Here is a 16,493-nt window from a genome sequence, read left to right as displayed (position 1 = left end):
AAGTACATTTGAAAATTAGATAAATTCTCACAAGACTTCACTTATTGCACAAAGTGCAATTGTGAATCCAAGATAACCCCTAAAAATGTGAACCGTTTAATTTCTAGTTTTTTTTTTTGCCTTGGACAAAAATAACTAGAATCACTAAGTATTTTCCTTTTTTTGAGAAACATGAAGTGTGTGAAGATTTGAAATCAAAGTTAAAATTCTTGTTTGGACACAATCTTGGCTGAAAAACAGCTAAAACCTGCATTCTTATTTTATCTTTATTTACAGCTGGTTTCTGGTACCTGATTAGAATTAAAGTGAAAAAAGAACCAAAGAAACAGCAGCGAAACAACTCCTCTCTACAAGATGTGTTTTTATTCAACTCACAGTACATTCTACAGATGCACACGTGTTACATCACCTTAATACAACAGAGTCCTGTAATACCTCCTCTTAAAAATGATGAATTGGTCCTAAAAATATAAAGAATCAAATTTAAAGTCACCAAAACTGTACATTATTAAAAATTCACTTAACACCACATTTGGTTGTCATGTCTTTTTTTTTTTTTTTTTTTTAATACATTTTCTGAAAAAAGAAGAAAAAAAAAGTTCAGTGTAAGGAGCAAGTTTAAATAAACCCAGACTGTGGAGTCATCCTGTCACCTTCGTGGCAAACCAACCGTGCAGCATCATACGTTGGCCCCCAAAAAAGATAAACAATAATAAACCAATGAAAAGGAATGTAAGACAGAGGAAGAAGGCAGAAATGCGCCCGTCAAAAATCAGCTCTTGAGATATTCTAGTCTTTAAAATCAAACTTCGGTCTGCTTTAAATATTTTTATTTTTTAATCCAATCTAATGAGCTAAAAACAAAATGTGAGTTTTAATTTAAACCCTGCTCCAGAGCGGGCCTTGCAGCTGCGGACTTGATGTGTAAAACATGCACAGACGCTCCTAAAACCTGCAACTGACAACAGCAAAAACTTCCTCCTAGTGTCCAATCAGCACAGCCTATTTACAGGTGCGGGAACGCTTCTTGGCCGCAGAACGTTTTGCTCTTCACAGCGACGTCTACGAGTCTACAACGGACCGAATCTAAAAGCCCTCCAGCTTCTGAGTGTTTCTCACAAGAGCAGCAGGTGAGGTTGTGGGTAAAACTACGTATACACTGGTGTCGTGTGTGTGTGTGTGTGCGCGACTTTAAGTGGAGGTTATACAACATCTACTGGTAACAGTCCAACAACAGATTCCTTTAAGTTTCACTTTCCTTTTTTTTTTTTTTTTTCATAAAATGTCTAAACATCTCTATTGGGTCGCCTGTACACATTCACTACCAGCTATTGCTATTAAATAATCCCAGCTATTGTAATCTTTATATATATTTATATATAGAATATATAATAAAAATATAGTGAGCCATTGAAAAAATTACTCCTAGGCATAAGACCACGTTACATTACATTTTCAAATAACAGGTAAGAAATGCTCAGAAGAGTCTGGGTGCGTTCAGTCGTCGGGCGGTGCCGAGCAGGTCCGGGATGCGGTGACAAGGTCACCTCTGACCTTCAGTGCGAGTGTGGAGCCGGCCGAGCGGCCAGATGGGACGCGACGGGAGGAACACGGGACGAGGGGCCGGGCGGAGAGACGGGGGGAACGGCGGTAGAAAAAGATTCAACCTGTCCAGGAAACAATAACAGACAAAGAGCCAAAACCTATACATATATACCTATACATGAGATAATACAGGAGGCCGGAGCAGGACTCCAGCCGGTCTCCGCAGCACTGGAGAGTGCAGCAAAAGTCCACAGCGCCACCCTGAGGCCGAACCTGGCAGGCTCCTATTTGTCCTTGTTGGAGTAGAACTCCGCCCAGCGGCTCTCGAAGAAGCGCCTCATGGAGTGACCCGCCATGCCCACCTCCGACGTGTCCTCGTTGAACAGCTCGCAGTTGTTGAAGACCAGCTGAGCGTCGGCCGCAAACTCATCGCAGCTGCAGTAACTGGAGAGAAGAAGAGAGGAGGGTGAGGCGCGAACCAGGAAGAGTTGCAAGTAAATCCTTCATGACTGAAGATTAATAGCGTTTTGGAAGAGCTATATACTCTGTGGCACATTTCAGTTAGGATATCATCTAGGGATGAAACAATCAGTTTAAAAGTGATTAAACGATTAGTGAAATAATCGCCAGCTAACTTAAGTTTATCGCTTAATTGTTAACTGGAGCATACAGACTCAAAAAAAAAAGGAAATTGGCTGAAAAATCAACACAATCAAAGCAGAAATTAAGCCAAAACAGTAGAAAAAAATATGTACATTTTGTATTTCAGACAAAAAAAAACTCCATGTTGCACAATTTTAGCTTCACTTTTTCCAATTCTTTAATATTATTTCAGTTAGATGCACCAGTATATTTTAGTTTTCCCTCAACAAACATAAAAAACTGCTGATTCCTTCAGGGTTGAGGATGTTAACACCACAAAAACAGAAAAATATATTTATATGCAAGGAATATACATCAATGGATGTTTGTGCAGCTTTAATAAAGGTTTTTCCCTTTTTTATTGAAATATTTTACCACTTCCTGATTTAGACGTTAGCTGTGTAGAGAAAGGAAGCATGACGAAGAATGTGTGATCTCAAACATTATTATTATTATTGGTGCCAATAATTTTAGAAAAAATATTCATATACATAACTTTATACAAGTAGTAGATTATCCACCTGAATTAACAGATTAATTTGTTTAAAGTCAAACGGAGCATTATGGGAATTCTTTCCCTTAAATTTGAACTGTAATGATGTCCTGCGTGTGAAACCTAAAAGACAAGAGTTCCTTCTCTTACGCTCCCTGCAGCAGTCTCTCTCTCATGGTGAGGAAGTCCATGGGGTTCTTGATGATGCGGCGGTAGCCCGGCACCAGTCGGGGGTTGACGGGTTCCAGGAACGGCCAGGCGTCTGCATGAGCCTCCATCTCCATCAGAATGATCCTGGTGGGAAAATGAGCCAACGATCACCAGCTTACCTCATCAACTACATTTGAAAATCTAAAAGAAGAACTGGAACAATGTTTGAAGAATCCGGCTGGGCTGAACAGCGACTCACTCGCAGAAGGTGAGGTCGGGTTGGTTGCGTGTCGTTATGCGCCGGCGTTTGCTGCTGGTGCTGCTGCTGCTACTGCTGCTGCCGCCGCCTCCTCCGTCTCCAGAGTAACGGGTAGACGATGAAGATGAAGGCGCAGGGGCCTCCTTGTGCCGCGTTGTCATGCCGCCGCTGCGTCTTTTTGTGGTCTCGTCCTCACTGCTCTCCTCTTCATACCTCCTCTTCTTCATCCTGGTGCGCTTTTTGGACGAGCTCTGCAGCTCGTCTTCCATCTTAAACAAAAATAAAACATATCCAACATGTCAGAAACTAGACTGTATGGTTGGACGTAGAAACGGAAAGATATTTTATTTGCTTCCAAATCACCTTAGGGACACAGGTTGGACAAAACCAATCTCCTTCTGGAACCTGGGTGATTTTGGGCTTCAGGCAGTACATGTGGCAACCTCGATCGCAGCCGTCACACAGCAGCAGGCACTCGTCGTTGTCCCCCTTCCTGCACACCTGGCAGGTCTACACACACACAAAGAAAGCTTAGAGTGACAATCGTGTGTAAATAATCTGCAAAAATATTCATATTTAATCACAGACTGAGAGCATTTTGTTAAAAATCCAGGTCATAGACCAACACAATGTAATACAGCTATGAAACGCAAAGAAACTTATGCATATTTTTTTAAAAGACTATTCTGTGAAGGACAATTACTCCTCATACTCTCCACAAACCCAAACCTTTAGTGCACAGTTACAGTGAAAGTCAGAAGGGGCCTGGGTTAAAATGTACCACGTGATTTTCTTCACCAGTTGAAAACCTGATTGGTGTGGATGAATCAAGTTTCTATCAACCAAAATGCCTCCGTTGGCTTAATCTGTCACAATAAAACGCATCTTCTCACCACTTTGGTGACCGATCTCTCCCAGGCGATGGCCTTCTCCAGCTGAAACACACAGAGGCAGAGCTGCGGCGCGCTGCGGCAGCGGTCCAGAGCCTGTCGCCACGTCCGCAGTCGAGACGTGATCTCACTCTCCAGACTGAAACAGAAAACGCCCACAAATCCATTACAAACACGCCTACCAGGCTGAAACTAATGATTATTTTGGTGATCGATTAATTAGATTAAAAAAATAAATTAAAAAAAGGCCCTTTCTGCAGATTTTTTATTTAACAACTTAAGCTTATTTTATACAATATTAGAGGTACTATAAAAGATATTAGAGACAAAAATGATACATTTCTTTGTTAAAATCAAAATTTTTCGTCTAAAATTGAACAATATGACATTTCTTTGGTGCACAATTGATCATTTGTAGCAAAGCATGCTACTGCAGCTTAAAAAAAACAATCTAACCTGAACATATGAAAAGCTCAGACATTTATGCTTTCTAAATACGGTGAAGGGATGATCTATTAACTTATATTTTAACTGATTATTAATTGAATAGCAAAAGGGTGTTTAACAGGATTAACAAAAAAAGAATGCTGAAATTGTCATTTGAGGAGTTTTGGGTAAAGCAGATTTACAGACAGGACTTTTTTTATCTTAAATATAAAATGTGTGTATTTTCTGTACAGTGTTGACACGTTGTTCTTTAATAAAAAGGCCTTTTTTTAGTCTGTTTACTTTATTGATTACGAAATACACTGATGATTAGGAAATCACAAGATCTTGAATCTTCAATCTTGCATGCCTTGGAACATGATCATTTGTTTCATTTTTCTTTCCCGTTTTCACTTTTTGCCTTCTCAAATTAAATAATTGAAAGAATTGATTCAACACGGTTATTCTTACTGATTGTTTACACACGTCTCTAAACTGTTCTCTGATGCTGATCCGCTCCTTCCCACCTGAACACGTCTAGCGAGAGCTCCTCTCCGGGTGTCGGGGTGAGCGGCGCGAGGCGCATCACTTCCGACGGGTTCCACAGCGGCTCCTTCAGGTAGCGCCTCTCGATGTTCCTCTCCAGGTTGGCGAGTCGCAGCACGGCCAGGTCCAGCGGGTGCGTGGCAATGCGGGGCAAACCGGACCACTCCTTCTTGGTCCGCACGATCCAGTCGTCGCGCGGGTCCACGTCATGCTCGTAGTACTGCAGGTCGTCGCGGGTGGAGTCTGGGTCTGGGATGGTGTAGGGCTGGAAGGAGAGGAAACATTCACGGCACTTTTCAAGGAAAGCTTTCAAACTTTTCCGGCACTTTGGAGATGAAAACAATGCAAATAAACTTAAAAAGAAACTGTTTCAATTCACTGCCATCATTTATTACTGTTAATGTCTTGTGATGATTTTCTACACAGCATGGACAATGTACACTAAAATATATTATTTTATGTTTTAAAAATTCCGTTTCATACACTCCCTGAACCCTTGACTGGTGTGAGAACAAAACACAAATTTAACAACATAGACGAAGTCTCCCAATTTCAATAACTAATGTATAAAATAAAAAAAAACACCTTTGTTTCAGTTACACAGATCAATAACTCATTGAGCCATTAGGAATAGTAAATATTCGTTACATTGAACAAATTGGTTTCTGTTGAGGTAAATGCTTAAACGCAATGTAAATAATAACTTGACTTTCTGTAAGGAGTATTTTCTCCTAAAAGCTGAACTGAACTTTATTACAGAAATGTGCAGATAGAATATCAAGCAATTTCAAGGACTTTATACAGAAATCAAGCACTTCCCAGACCTTGAAAACACCTTATTGAAATTCAAGCATTTTCAAGGATTTCAGAGAGCCACACAAACCCTGGCATAAAGACGGCGAGTAGTTTTGGGCTGAACATTCGAGAGCTCACCTGAAATTCAGTCACTGGCGTTTCTGTGCTGTTTTCAGCTTCGTTCAGAGCACCCTGAGGAAGAGCCTTAAAGAAAAAACAATAGTTACTAAAACACATCAACACTTTCACACAATTATTACATTTTGTGTTTTTAGAAATCTCAACACATTTATGAACCATTTTAAAAAGTGAATTTCAGTTTGTCTTAAACCTTTAAATGTAGATCAGCAGCGATGACTCTCTGCTCCAGGTCCTCCACCCACTGGAGGGCGCTGACATCCACTTCCATTGCCTTCTCCTGCACCTGCCAGGGCTGCTGCAGGGCCTCCAGCAGCACGTCTTTGTCCTCCGTCTTCAGCTCAAACAGTGGATCTACGCAGAGAGGACATGTGAGGGGAGAGGATCACAGGACGACGTAGCGACGGGTGTGCAGGGAAAGGCGGACAGGATGGTGGTCTCACCATTAATGGGTTTGGTGCACATCTCAGCTAAGCTCTCCATGTGTTTGGCCAAATGCTTGTGGAGAACTTTCTCCCGGATGCCGCGTGGATGGAGCGCCTGCAGCGTGTGGTAGAGTTCCTCTGGATCCTTGATCCACCACCATCCTCGCACCATAGCTGGAAGGCAAATCAGAAAACACAACAGCAATTAACGGGGATTTTAGAAAGGACCGAGTCTGCTAGGGTGAGCAGGAGTGCATTCCACACTTTTCAGATTTGTATTTGTAAGAAGACAATACAACAAGCATGCATTCTTCTCCTTTAACTCCACATTTTTTAACTTATTAGTGTTGGTCTATCACATAAAATAGAGTTTAAAATCTCACTAATGGTTTACAAATTACTTACCAGTAAAAGCCCAAACTACATAGCTAATCTTCTTCAATGCTATAAACCATTTAGACCTTTAAGATCACCTGAATCAAACCAACACAGAATGAAACATGCTGAAGCAGCCTTCAGTTTTTATACACCAGAAATGTGGAACAAGCTTCTGATTCACTGCAGGAATGCTCTCACCTGTTCTATTAAAACAACAGTTTTTTTTTTTTTATTTGTCTACTCTTAATGCTAGTTTTTAATTTACTTCATATTTAAATCTGTTTAATCTTAACTTCTATGTATAAGCACTTCCAATTGCCATCGGCTGGAAGGTGATATATAAATAAAGTTGGCTAAGACTCCAATGAAATGCACTAAAGTAAACCCACAACATTCAAACACTTTTGACGCAGCTTGTATATTTAACATTTGACAAACTATTCAACAGCCATGTTATTTTGCATAAAAACAAACAACAAAAACCCCTACATACATGCTGGTATGGGCTTCACCACCAGTTGTGTGAAGTATTGCTGCTCCAGTTCCTGGAACACGGCGTTTGGCGGGCGGCCGCGGCGTTTTGCTGCTGCACCGCGGGGCCCCCTGCGGGCCGGACTGCTGCCTCTGCTGCCCCGCCTGCGCCTCCGACCAGGGCGTCCAGGAGTAACCGGAGCAGCTGGAGGAGGAGTGATGGCAGCTGGCGGAGGCGGAGAGGCTGTGGGTGGAGCAGCAGGAACCAGATCGGTGGGGGGACCATGAGGTGCTGCTGGGGTCACGGGGTCAGCAGGAGTCAAAGTAGGCAGGAGCTGGTCATGCTAAAGAGGAGAAGAGGGTTTGGTTTTAATATCGGCTCCAAGTATTAACTGCTTTAAAAAGTGTTTGAGCTGCAGTGGCAAACCTCCATGAGCGGAGCAGCAAGCGCAGGCAGCGCACTCGGGATCTGAGGGAGGAGTTTGGGCGGGGAACCCGGTGACGCTGGCGTTTGGGGCTCGGTCAGAGAGTTATCGTCACATGGCTGCTTGGGGAGAAGGTTGAACCACTGTCCCTGCTTCTCCGCCATCTCTTTGACGCTCTCCTCTGGGCGGCCGCCTTCAGAAGCATCCCCCGCTGCCCCAGGGCCGCCACCGTTGGTCATGACGTCCTGAGACTGGCTCAGCCAGCTCTTGAACGCCACCTGAGTGAGGTCCAGCAGGCCACTGTTGGGCGACCCCGGCCCCTCCTCTCCCACAGACCTGACACTGCTCCGACGCCTCCGGCGGATCTTCGCTGTGCGGAGGTGCAGTTCGACTTCCGGTTTGATTTTCCGGGGGCGTCCGCGGCCCCTCTGTGTGCTCATGAGGGACGCGGTGCCGGGAAGCGGGTCGTCTTCCACAGAGGCGGTCTGAGGTTGGCTCGGCGTGGCAGAGGGCGAAATGGGAGCGGGTGGAGAGGTTGGCACTGGGATCTCTTCGACTTTGGGTTCCTTTTTCAGGAATGTGACGGGAACCTCGGCAACAAAGACTTCTTCTGAAGCTGCAAGATGGAGGTGTAAAAATTGAACAAATTAAGACTTTCTAAGACGTTAAGGCAAATATGAATGAAATTTAAGACCTGCATCGCCAAAGAAATGTACAAACTTCATCCATGATGATAAGAACAAAAAAGCTAACAGGCTAGAATGCAATGATTCAAGGCTCAAGGCTATTCAAGGCTTTTTCAAAGTTTTTAAAGATGCACTGACACCCTGTAGAAAACAAGAGTAAAGGCTTAAAGCCCAGCAGAGCCTCGGACTCACTCAGCAGCTCCTCGGGTCCCTCCACCAGAACTCCTCCGAGTTGAGGAAGGGCCAAGTATCTGCGGCGGTAACGGTCCTGACCCAGCATGACGACCCGCATGGAATGAGACGACTGGAGCAGCTTTTTACGGAAAAACGCTTGACGCTGCAGAAGAAGAAGAAAATCTGATTTAGTCTTTACCACAACAAAAGAAGCCATGTCTGAGCTGTATCAGGCTTACCTTAGTTAGCTTATCTATTTGCCTTTCAAGCTCAGGAATGCTGGCAGTGGTGGGGCTCTCACTCTGTAACAAATAGAAAACTGGATAAATATGACGGCTGAGGTTTAACTCTAAAACACAAGAGCAGATGCGCACATCGCTGAGTTTGGGTTCTTCTTTGCGTGCGCGCCTGCTTCCTCTCTCCAGGACCAATCCGCTCTCCTCCAGACTGAAGTTCTCCTCCTCGGCGACTCTGGCGCTGCGCCGCCTCTCCTCGAAGCACAGCTCCTCCTCAGAGCGTCCGGTGCGACGCGCCAGCACAGACTTCAGTCTGGCAGGGAGAATCCAAACATCAGTGACATAATTCAGTTTTTAATGGACATCTGTTAAATCAGAGGACTCCACTTTTTAAGAAAAAAATGGGGGGGGGAGGAGAAATGATCATACTTGCGAAGTTTTCGCTCAATAATCCATTTATTCTTCCTGTATGTTGCCATGTTCTCCAACGTGTTGTCAATGTCACTGAAACACACAAAGTCAAAAATATAAATTTGGACTTAAATATAATGAGACAGGGTCATTCTTATGTGGTCAAATGTCATTTATCAGGTTGACATTTTTGAAGCCTTCAAGGTTACGGCATAATTCTGGATTCATATTTGACCATTGGAAATGAAAACTGGTTTTCATTTCAACTGGTTGGGTTCCTGCTATGCATTTCTGTTTCAAAGCCTATAAATATTCAACTTACTTTCCTAAGTGGAGCATTACAGCTTTCACTGTAATGCTCCAAATGCACTGGAAGTGGAGAAGGAAATGAGAAAAAAATTATAAGAAAGGGAAAGGTGGAGTAAGAAGTTAAAAGAAAAGAAAGAAATGAGATTAGAGGAGAGAAAAAAAAATCAACAGGATACAAGTAAACATAGAAGTCTGCTTCTACTCCAGAAAGAGAAAAAAACTAAAGAGAACCAGGAAACCACAGCAAGTAGAGTAGATAGTGCTAATTAATACAAGATATATTTAGTAGTAATCGCAGTCTAAGAACATAGATTGTAAACGGGGTGAGATGAGGGTGTGGTTGAAGCAGAATAATATTAAGCTTCTGGTATGTGGACCTGTTGAACTACTTTTAAAGCTCAATTAAAAGTACCGTATTTTCCGCACTATAAGGTGCACCGGATTATAAGGTGTATAGAACAGACGCTATAGTAGAGGCTGGAGTTACGTTATGCATCCACTAGATGGAGCTGCACTAAAGGGAATGTCAACAAAACAGTCTGACTCCGGTCGGCGAGGAGAGCCTTCAGCGACTGGGGCGGGGCGTGGCCGGACGATGGACCCTTCTCCGTTGCGCACAGCATGTTCGTGGAGAACGTGGTGCTAAATGACCTGCAGACGACCTGATTCTAGACGGTCGGTAGGTAGGTAGATAGGTCAGTCAAACTTTATTAATAGGTTACAAACCAGCGTTCTGCCACTATCCCAGCATGCACCGCATGCTTCTTCTTCTTCTACGGGGAAAAATGAAGTCGGCGGCTGCTTACCGTAGTTGCTAGACCTGTTGTGGTTCAATGCGCAGCGGATTATAAAATACGGTAGTTCTGATAAGTTGTCTACTATTCAGTCAGAATTTCGCTAACAATCTTGTTGATGGCTACAAAAAGCTTGTAGTTTCTTGGTAACTTTCTAAAAGACATTTTACCAAATCTTTTATGGGGTGCATGTAGTGGATTAGAGAAAACACAATTCAAACTTGTAAATATATTTCTCATTTTCAAAATATAAAAAAGAAACGGGATAAGTTGAGATGAATCATTAAAACCTGAAAGCTAATACAACACCAGGTCAGGGAGGAAAGTAACTGAACTTGTGTTGGGTGTTATTAGAGCAGGAAGTTGCGCGGGCCTGACCTCGTCACGATGTTGCTGCTGTTCAGCTCCTCCACCAGGAAATTCAGGATGGCTGCCTTGGTATCAGGAGGAAGGACGTGAAACGTTTTGGTCCTCAGCGTGTTGCACACTTCCGTCTCGTAGCCGTGAGACTCCAAATAGATGCGGAGAACTTCTGAGACCGTGTTGCGGGTCAGCTCCAAATCAACCAACTTCTCCCCAAGTATCTTCACAGACTGTGAATTGTGATTAAAGTATGTGAATTAAAACATGTTGGTGCTTGTTCATGTGTTAAAAATGCTTGTCTTAAAGTAGTTTACTCACCTGGTAGTAGGACGGGAGGCCTGGATCGTGAAGCGCCGACTCCACCAGCTTTATAAGGAGGTCCTGGACTTCCCCCTGGCTGTCGCCCAGACCGAGCAGACCCTCCTGCAGGGTGGAGAGGCTGGGAATGTCCTTCGGCACATTGATGCCGATTATCTTTCCGTAGCCATGCAGGAACTCGACCACCGCCAGGCAATGCGCGAACGCCGTTCCAGAAAGAACCAAACCGGGAACACGGCTCAGCTCCGGCAGAGGCTGGAGGACGTAGAGTGATAATTTAAAAACTCAAAAGATTCAAAGAGTTCAACTAAACCGGGCTCAGTAGAAACTCACTTTGTGGTCAGTGAGACACATGTCTTCTGTGGGCTTCTTCAGCTCCTCTGCGATCAGCTGCTGCCTCTTGCGTTCCTCCAGGCGTCTCTGGGCCTGCGCTCTCCGCTCTGCCGCCCTCTTCGCCGCCAGAGCGGCCTGCGCTGCTGCCTCCGCCTCCGCCTGGGCTTTAGCCAAGGCCTTGGCTTTGCTCCGGGCGCTGGCCGCCCTGTTGCTCTGGACCACCTTCTCCTCGGACGGCTGCTGGGCGGGTGCAGTGGCTTCCACTTTGGCTGCTCGCCTGCGGCCGGGCTTTTTGGGTTCCGGAGCAGGTTCTGACTGCGTGAGCTGTGGAGCAGCTGGATCCGACGGCTCAGCGACGCCTTCCAGAAGTTTGCCATCTTGCTCGAGCTACGAGCCAGAACAACAAAAAATATTGACTGGAAGCCAAAATGACACTCGTGACAGGAGGGAAAAATATTATTTAGTGTTGTTTTGAAGTACCTTGGCTTTCTTTTTCTCCTCTTTCATCTTCTTAATCTTTAAATCCTCCCTTCTCTTCATTCGGGCCTACGACAGAGCAGCAGAAACTGAATAATGAGATCTGAACGGTTTAACGAGCGAACTGTGAAAGAAAGCTGCTAGGAGGTCATACCTTTCTTTTCATTTTCTTTTTGATTTTTGCTAGTTTCTCCTTCTCCTCCTCAGTGAGAGCTTCTGGAAATGCAGAAACAGCAGAAAGTCACGTCTGCTCTCTTTTGAACGACTTGCATAATGGAGCCAAAACGACACAAACATTCGCTCACCCTTGGCCTCCAGACGATTTAGCAGCTTGGCGTCAACTTTGCTGAGGAGGTCGACGGCGTTGAATTTAGGAGGTCTACCCGGGCGGCGCGCTTGTCCCGCCTTCAGGGCTCCAATCCGGCGAGGTTTCTCTTTGTCGGGGTTCGGAGGTCGACCACGCCGACCGGTGATGGCCATGATCATCGATGGGACCTCCTCGTTAGCTAGCAGGACCCACTTCACACCCTGTGACACATACACAAGGATGGCATTTCATTTTAGGGTTCAAACGATTAATCGGATTAATCAATTTTTTCAATAGTCAATCAATAAATCTGGCGTCTTATCTTGTGTATACAGACTCAAAAGAATGCCAATTTACTGAAAGAAAACAGTTGGGGCTGTAATTATGCTAAAAATGTGCAAAAACATACGTTTTCAACCATTTTTGTTCGCAGATTAACTCAACTTTTGTCTGATTTATGTTCAAGTCTTACCACAGATTTTCAGTTAAACAAGTCTGGACTTTGAGTGGGCCATTCTAACATGACTTAAGCTCTGATCCAAGTCATTTCATCATAGCTTAGGCTGCATATTTTGAATCCTTGAACTTTAGCAGAAAACCTCTGCTTCAGTTTTTAGTCTTATTTATTCAACCTTTCAAGCCTTCACAGAAAAGCTGCATTGCTACAGAGATTAATTTACACAAAGGTGGACTTGACTTAGTCATGAGGTGACATAAGCTGGTAGCTGGTTGTTCTGATCGGTCACCGATCATAATCGGCCGATTTTCGTGAAAAAGTGCACGATCGGTGATCACGGTCTCTTGTTGCCGATACCGATCACCTGCATCTCATTTTGCAGCCTGCCTGTGCAGCTGGTCTCCTCTTTCCTTCACACATCGCAGCAACAAATCCTAAGCGATGTGGAACTATAACGCACTGAGCGACTGGGGAAGTTTGCGTGTTGCGGCGGAAAATTGAAGCACGTGGGGTGAAGCAGGTCAAAATGCATCAACACAACGAAGCTAATACGACATAAAAACAATGCCATACTTGACAGAGTTTGGCTACATCGAGACTCACTGCAGTAAAAAAGACATATGGAGGATCAGATAGCAGGTAAAGCAGCGCACAGCTACAATCACTCACCCGGATTAGCATGACGGTCAGAAAGCTAAACAAATAACCCGCAAAATTATTTAAGTCTTCGAGCTGCGATGTAAGACGCTGGTTCTGCTCTCGGTGTTGAACCGCTGCTACGCGCTACAGGTAGTAATATTTCACAGACGGAGCGCCGCTTCTTCTCCACCTGGTAGTGACTCTCACACCGAACCTCTGCTTAAAACTGCAGCATCTAACCTAAAAAAATACATTTTACAGACGTATTAAAACTTTCGCTGTCCTAACATGAGACAGATAATCTTAAAAAAATAATCGATCTCCTCCCTGCTCTGCATAATTACTCCGCTCAGTCAGAAACAGACACTCAGAACTAGCAGTAATCAGCTAGCCGCCATGCTATCAGGAAGTTTTCATTCAGTAACTCAGGATTGTTTATTGTAATGGATCCTGTTTTTGCCTTTGAATGTTAAGTTTTATACTTGAATTTTTTTGGCAATGTTGAGAGGTTTTATTTTGGCTCTTTGCATTATTTAGCCTCTTCAGAGCCTTCATATGTTATCAGTCTGTTAAAGATAGTATTATCAATAGCAGTACAATTTGTTTAGTTTTCTTCTTGGAAAGTTATTAAAAACAACTTTTTGTCTAAATTAAGGTGAATTCATGGTTCCTTTTTCCACTTAATGTAACCGGTAGTGTTTATGATAAAAAAATAATAAAATAATTATGTGATCGGTATCGGTGATCGGCCCTCATGGGTGATCGGTATCGGGTGGAAGAAACCTGATCGGCACATCTCTAATTTAGGGATATCAATAGTAAAAGGAACGGAAATGAACGCTGCATCTTAGGCTTCGTCTTAAAATAATTTCCATTCTAGTTCACAGTTATGCTAAGTTTATGTCCATCACATAAAAGTCTAATAAAATGAAAGAAAATTGAAAAAGCTCAAGAGGTTTAAATACTTCTGCAAGGTATGAGATAACCCAAAAAACAAACAAATAAAAGTTTTACCTCTGAAGTTTCTCTTTCTTCATAAAAGTCTCCAACAGGCATGCGTGGGCTGAAGCTGAAGTGCTCTCTGGAGACCACGCCATCCGAGTGCTTCTTGAGGTACTGAGAGAAAATAATAAGGTTTGTTGATAAAGAAGAAAGAGGAAAATAAAGGCCACTAGGGAAAAACAGATGCAGAATTAAGAGCAAGAAGACGCATGTGATTTTAAAAACACATGCATCTTAATAGCAAAAAAGTCACCTTGATAATTTCTGGAAACTGCTTCATCCTCCTTCCACATGGAGTGTAATACCAAGTTTCCCCCTTCATGCGGTTATCCATTTTCTTCACACGAATCTCCCTTTTCCAGCTAAAAATTAAGAGGGGTTGGTGTAAATTTGGAGTAGCATCATTTAGGAAAGTTTCTACTCATAAGACATTTTTAATGCAGCAAACAGGTTTTTCTTCTACATAAAGTTTAAATAAACGACTCCATAAAACGACTCAGATTCTCCAACTCATCCTAGGATTTTAAAGGAAACTTCTGTAAAAATTGGATCGCTACCCGTGTTGCAGCGGGAACTGGACCTGCTCTTCTGTTGCCACCCTTCTTCTGTTTGATTCACCTGTTTAAGACAGAGAGCCCATTCAGAACCGAGCCACCTGATCCAATACGTACAAATCTGCAGACTTGCTTCATTACCTGCAGTGGAGCTGTCATCGTTTTCGTCAGCGTCGTCAGCAGTCGTCTCTGCGTCTCGTTTATGAGCTCCCGCCGCGCTTCCGTCCTGGTTCTGTTTTCTGATCCGCTTCATCTTCTTGGGTTTCTGCACCACTGTACTCAGGGCAGAAGCGTTGGCCAAAACGGCGTTAATTGCAGCCGTTATTGGATCGACCTCTTGTGCGAGAGAGCCAGCCTCCCCTGACGCCTCTATTGTTTCTTTAACATCAACCTTGAGCGTTTTCTTCCTCTTTCTGCCCACGGCTCCCTCCTCTTTCATTCCTCCCTCTTCGTTGGTCTTCATCTTCTCCGCTTTGGGTGTTCGAACTCGAGGCTTTCGCAAGTTCTCCCCAGGAGCTTAAGGAAAAAAACTTTTTTATAGCATTGCCAACATTTACCATTCCTGCATATTCCATAAATTAATAAACAGAATGCTGTAGGTGACCTCAGGGTCTGCAAAAAGCCAACTTCTTTAGCATGTGGGCAAACTTATATCAGCTCCACTATTTTTATTAGTAAAAATTAAAACAAAAAATAAGTTTCAGTTTGAATTATTAAAAAAGGTACTTTAATAAAATTTGTATTTTTCATGTTTGATTTAATTTTCAGTTAACTTTAAAACAATGACTTAATCAATTTAAACTTTTTTCCCAGACAGGATTTACTTAGCAAAATAAAATCTGATGTTAACTTTGATGTAGGAATCAGAATATGAAATACCTGCAGTGGTAACCAGCACCGTCTTTGGAGTTCGAGGTCTGCGCCGTTTGCTTGTGATCTTCAGAAGATCTCCTGCAACTTCGCCGGTCGGCCCAGTTATCGGTTGGAGAGGATGCACAGCGGCGCTTTCTGCCGGCGTACTAAAGGCGACAAAGTTGTCCTCCCTCACTGTGAAACTCGGGGTTGTTGTGTCGTCAGCGCTGCTCTTAACGGGTCCAGCTGAGTCTGGTGCATCATGTCCGCTCAGTTCCCAGTCTCCTTCAGAATCTGAGACAAAAACAACAACAAACAGTTTACAAAATTTACTTAGCAACAGCCTCCAAGTATATTGGAGATACAGTGTTCCTGCACATTTTTACATCAGATTTCCTGAGTTTGTTGTCTTTTTAACAGCAATTTTCAAAGCACGAATAGAAATTTTCACTTTGAATTTACAGCAAAAATTTAAGGATTTTAAATGTATGAACAACAGAAAAAAAGAGGAGGCGCGGTGGACAGAGCAATCGATAAGACTGAAGCAACCTATTCATCCAAGACACAAAATAGAGCCGCATAAGTTTTTCTAAATATGCACAACAAAAATTTTTTTATTATGAACCTTTAATCTCAACTGAAATTTATTTTTATTTCCAGATTTCAGAATAAATTATTCCTCTTGTAGAATGAAATTAGCCTTTTTTAAAAATCAATATAGAAAGATAAGATAGATAGGTAGCAACGTTTGAAGCCATTACTTTTAAAATCCGTTACAGATATTAAATGCACCCCCGCCACCCTGAAACTAAACAAAATTGGTGTCAAAAGTTTGTGCAAGAAACAATTTTGTTTGTGCTGCTATCATTTTAAAGACAATAAATGTTTCCAGAGGTCATTAAAGGTCAACAGGCCCGTCTTTATTTACAAAATCAAACAAATTGCCAATCATTTTTGCTACACTGGTGCAGCAAAAATGTTTGTTTGTGCAGTTATAA

At 43.1% G+C, this 16,493-nt stretch overlaps 1 protein-coding gene across 5 annotated transcripts in view; it reads right to left on the bottom strand.

Moving 5' to 3' along the window:
* Nucleotides 1–344: 344 nt before the first annotated feature.
* Nucleotides 345–16,493, bottom strand: part of baz2a (bromodomain adjacent to zinc finger domain, 2A) — a 23,912-nt gene continuing 7,763 nt past the window's right edge. For 4 of the 5 annotated variants that reach the window (XM_017305697.1, XM_008414166.2, XM_017305694.1 and 1 more), the window contains 26 exons: nucleotides 15,523–15,789; nucleotides 14,785–15,159; nucleotides 14,647–14,707; nucleotides 14,343–14,451; nucleotides 14,102–14,203; nucleotides 11,990–12,212; nucleotides 11,839–11,900; nucleotides 11,688–11,753; nucleotides 11,208–11,594; nucleotides 10,875–11,129; nucleotides 10,572–10,786; nucleotides 9,109–9,183; nucleotides 8,818–8,992; nucleotides 8,683–8,745; nucleotides 8,462–8,606; nucleotides 7,586–8,199; nucleotides 7,181–7,502; nucleotides 6,328–6,483; nucleotides 6,078–6,238; nucleotides 5,885–5,950; nucleotides 4,933–5,216; nucleotides 3,983–4,118; nucleotides 3,453–3,599; nucleotides 3,090–3,358; nucleotides 2,831–2,974; nucleotides 347–1,989 (listed from right to left, as the gene is read on the bottom strand). In XM_017305697.1, the coding sequence (XP_017161186.1) occupies nucleotides 1,830–1,989; nucleotides 2,831–2,974; nucleotides 3,090–3,358; nucleotides 3,453–3,599; nucleotides 3,983–4,118; nucleotides 4,933–5,216; nucleotides 5,885–5,950; nucleotides 6,078–6,238; nucleotides 6,328–6,483; nucleotides 7,181–7,502; nucleotides 7,586–8,199; nucleotides 8,462–8,606; nucleotides 8,683–8,745; nucleotides 8,818–8,992; nucleotides 9,109–9,183; nucleotides 10,572–10,786; nucleotides 10,875–11,129; nucleotides 11,208–11,594; nucleotides 11,688–11,753; nucleotides 11,839–11,900; nucleotides 11,990–12,212; nucleotides 14,102–14,203; nucleotides 14,343–14,451; nucleotides 14,647–14,707; nucleotides 14,785–15,159; nucleotides 15,523–15,789 (5,039 nt within the window). In that variant the 3' untranslated portion in view covers nucleotides 347–1,829. Of the gene's footprint in view, nucleotides 1,990–2,830; nucleotides 2,975–3,089; nucleotides 3,359–3,452; nucleotides 3,600–3,982; nucleotides 4,119–4,932; nucleotides 5,217–5,884; nucleotides 5,951–6,077; nucleotides 6,239–6,327; nucleotides 6,484–7,180; nucleotides 7,503–7,585; nucleotides 8,200–8,461; nucleotides 8,607–8,682; nucleotides 8,746–8,817; nucleotides 8,993–9,108; nucleotides 9,184–10,571; nucleotides 10,787–10,874; nucleotides 11,130–11,207; nucleotides 11,595–11,687; nucleotides 11,754–11,838; nucleotides 11,901–11,989; nucleotides 12,213–14,101; nucleotides 14,204–14,342; nucleotides 14,452–14,646; nucleotides 14,708–14,784; nucleotides 15,160–15,522; nucleotides 15,790–16,493 lie in introns of all 5 variants that reach the window. The other variant, XM_017305696.1, reaches the window with a different exon arrangement.

Source organism: Poecilia reticulata, linkage group LG7 (assembly GCF_000633615.1).
Source record: "Poecilia reticulata strain Guanapo linkage group LG7, Guppy_female_1.0+MT, whole genome shotgun sequence".
Taxonomy (NCBI): domain Eukaryota; kingdom Metazoa; phylum Chordata; class Actinopteri; order Cyprinodontiformes; family Poeciliidae; genus Poecilia; species Poecilia reticulata.
The sequence above is the reverse complement of the archived record's forward strand: the minus strand, read 5'-3'. Positions and strand labels throughout refer to the sequence as shown.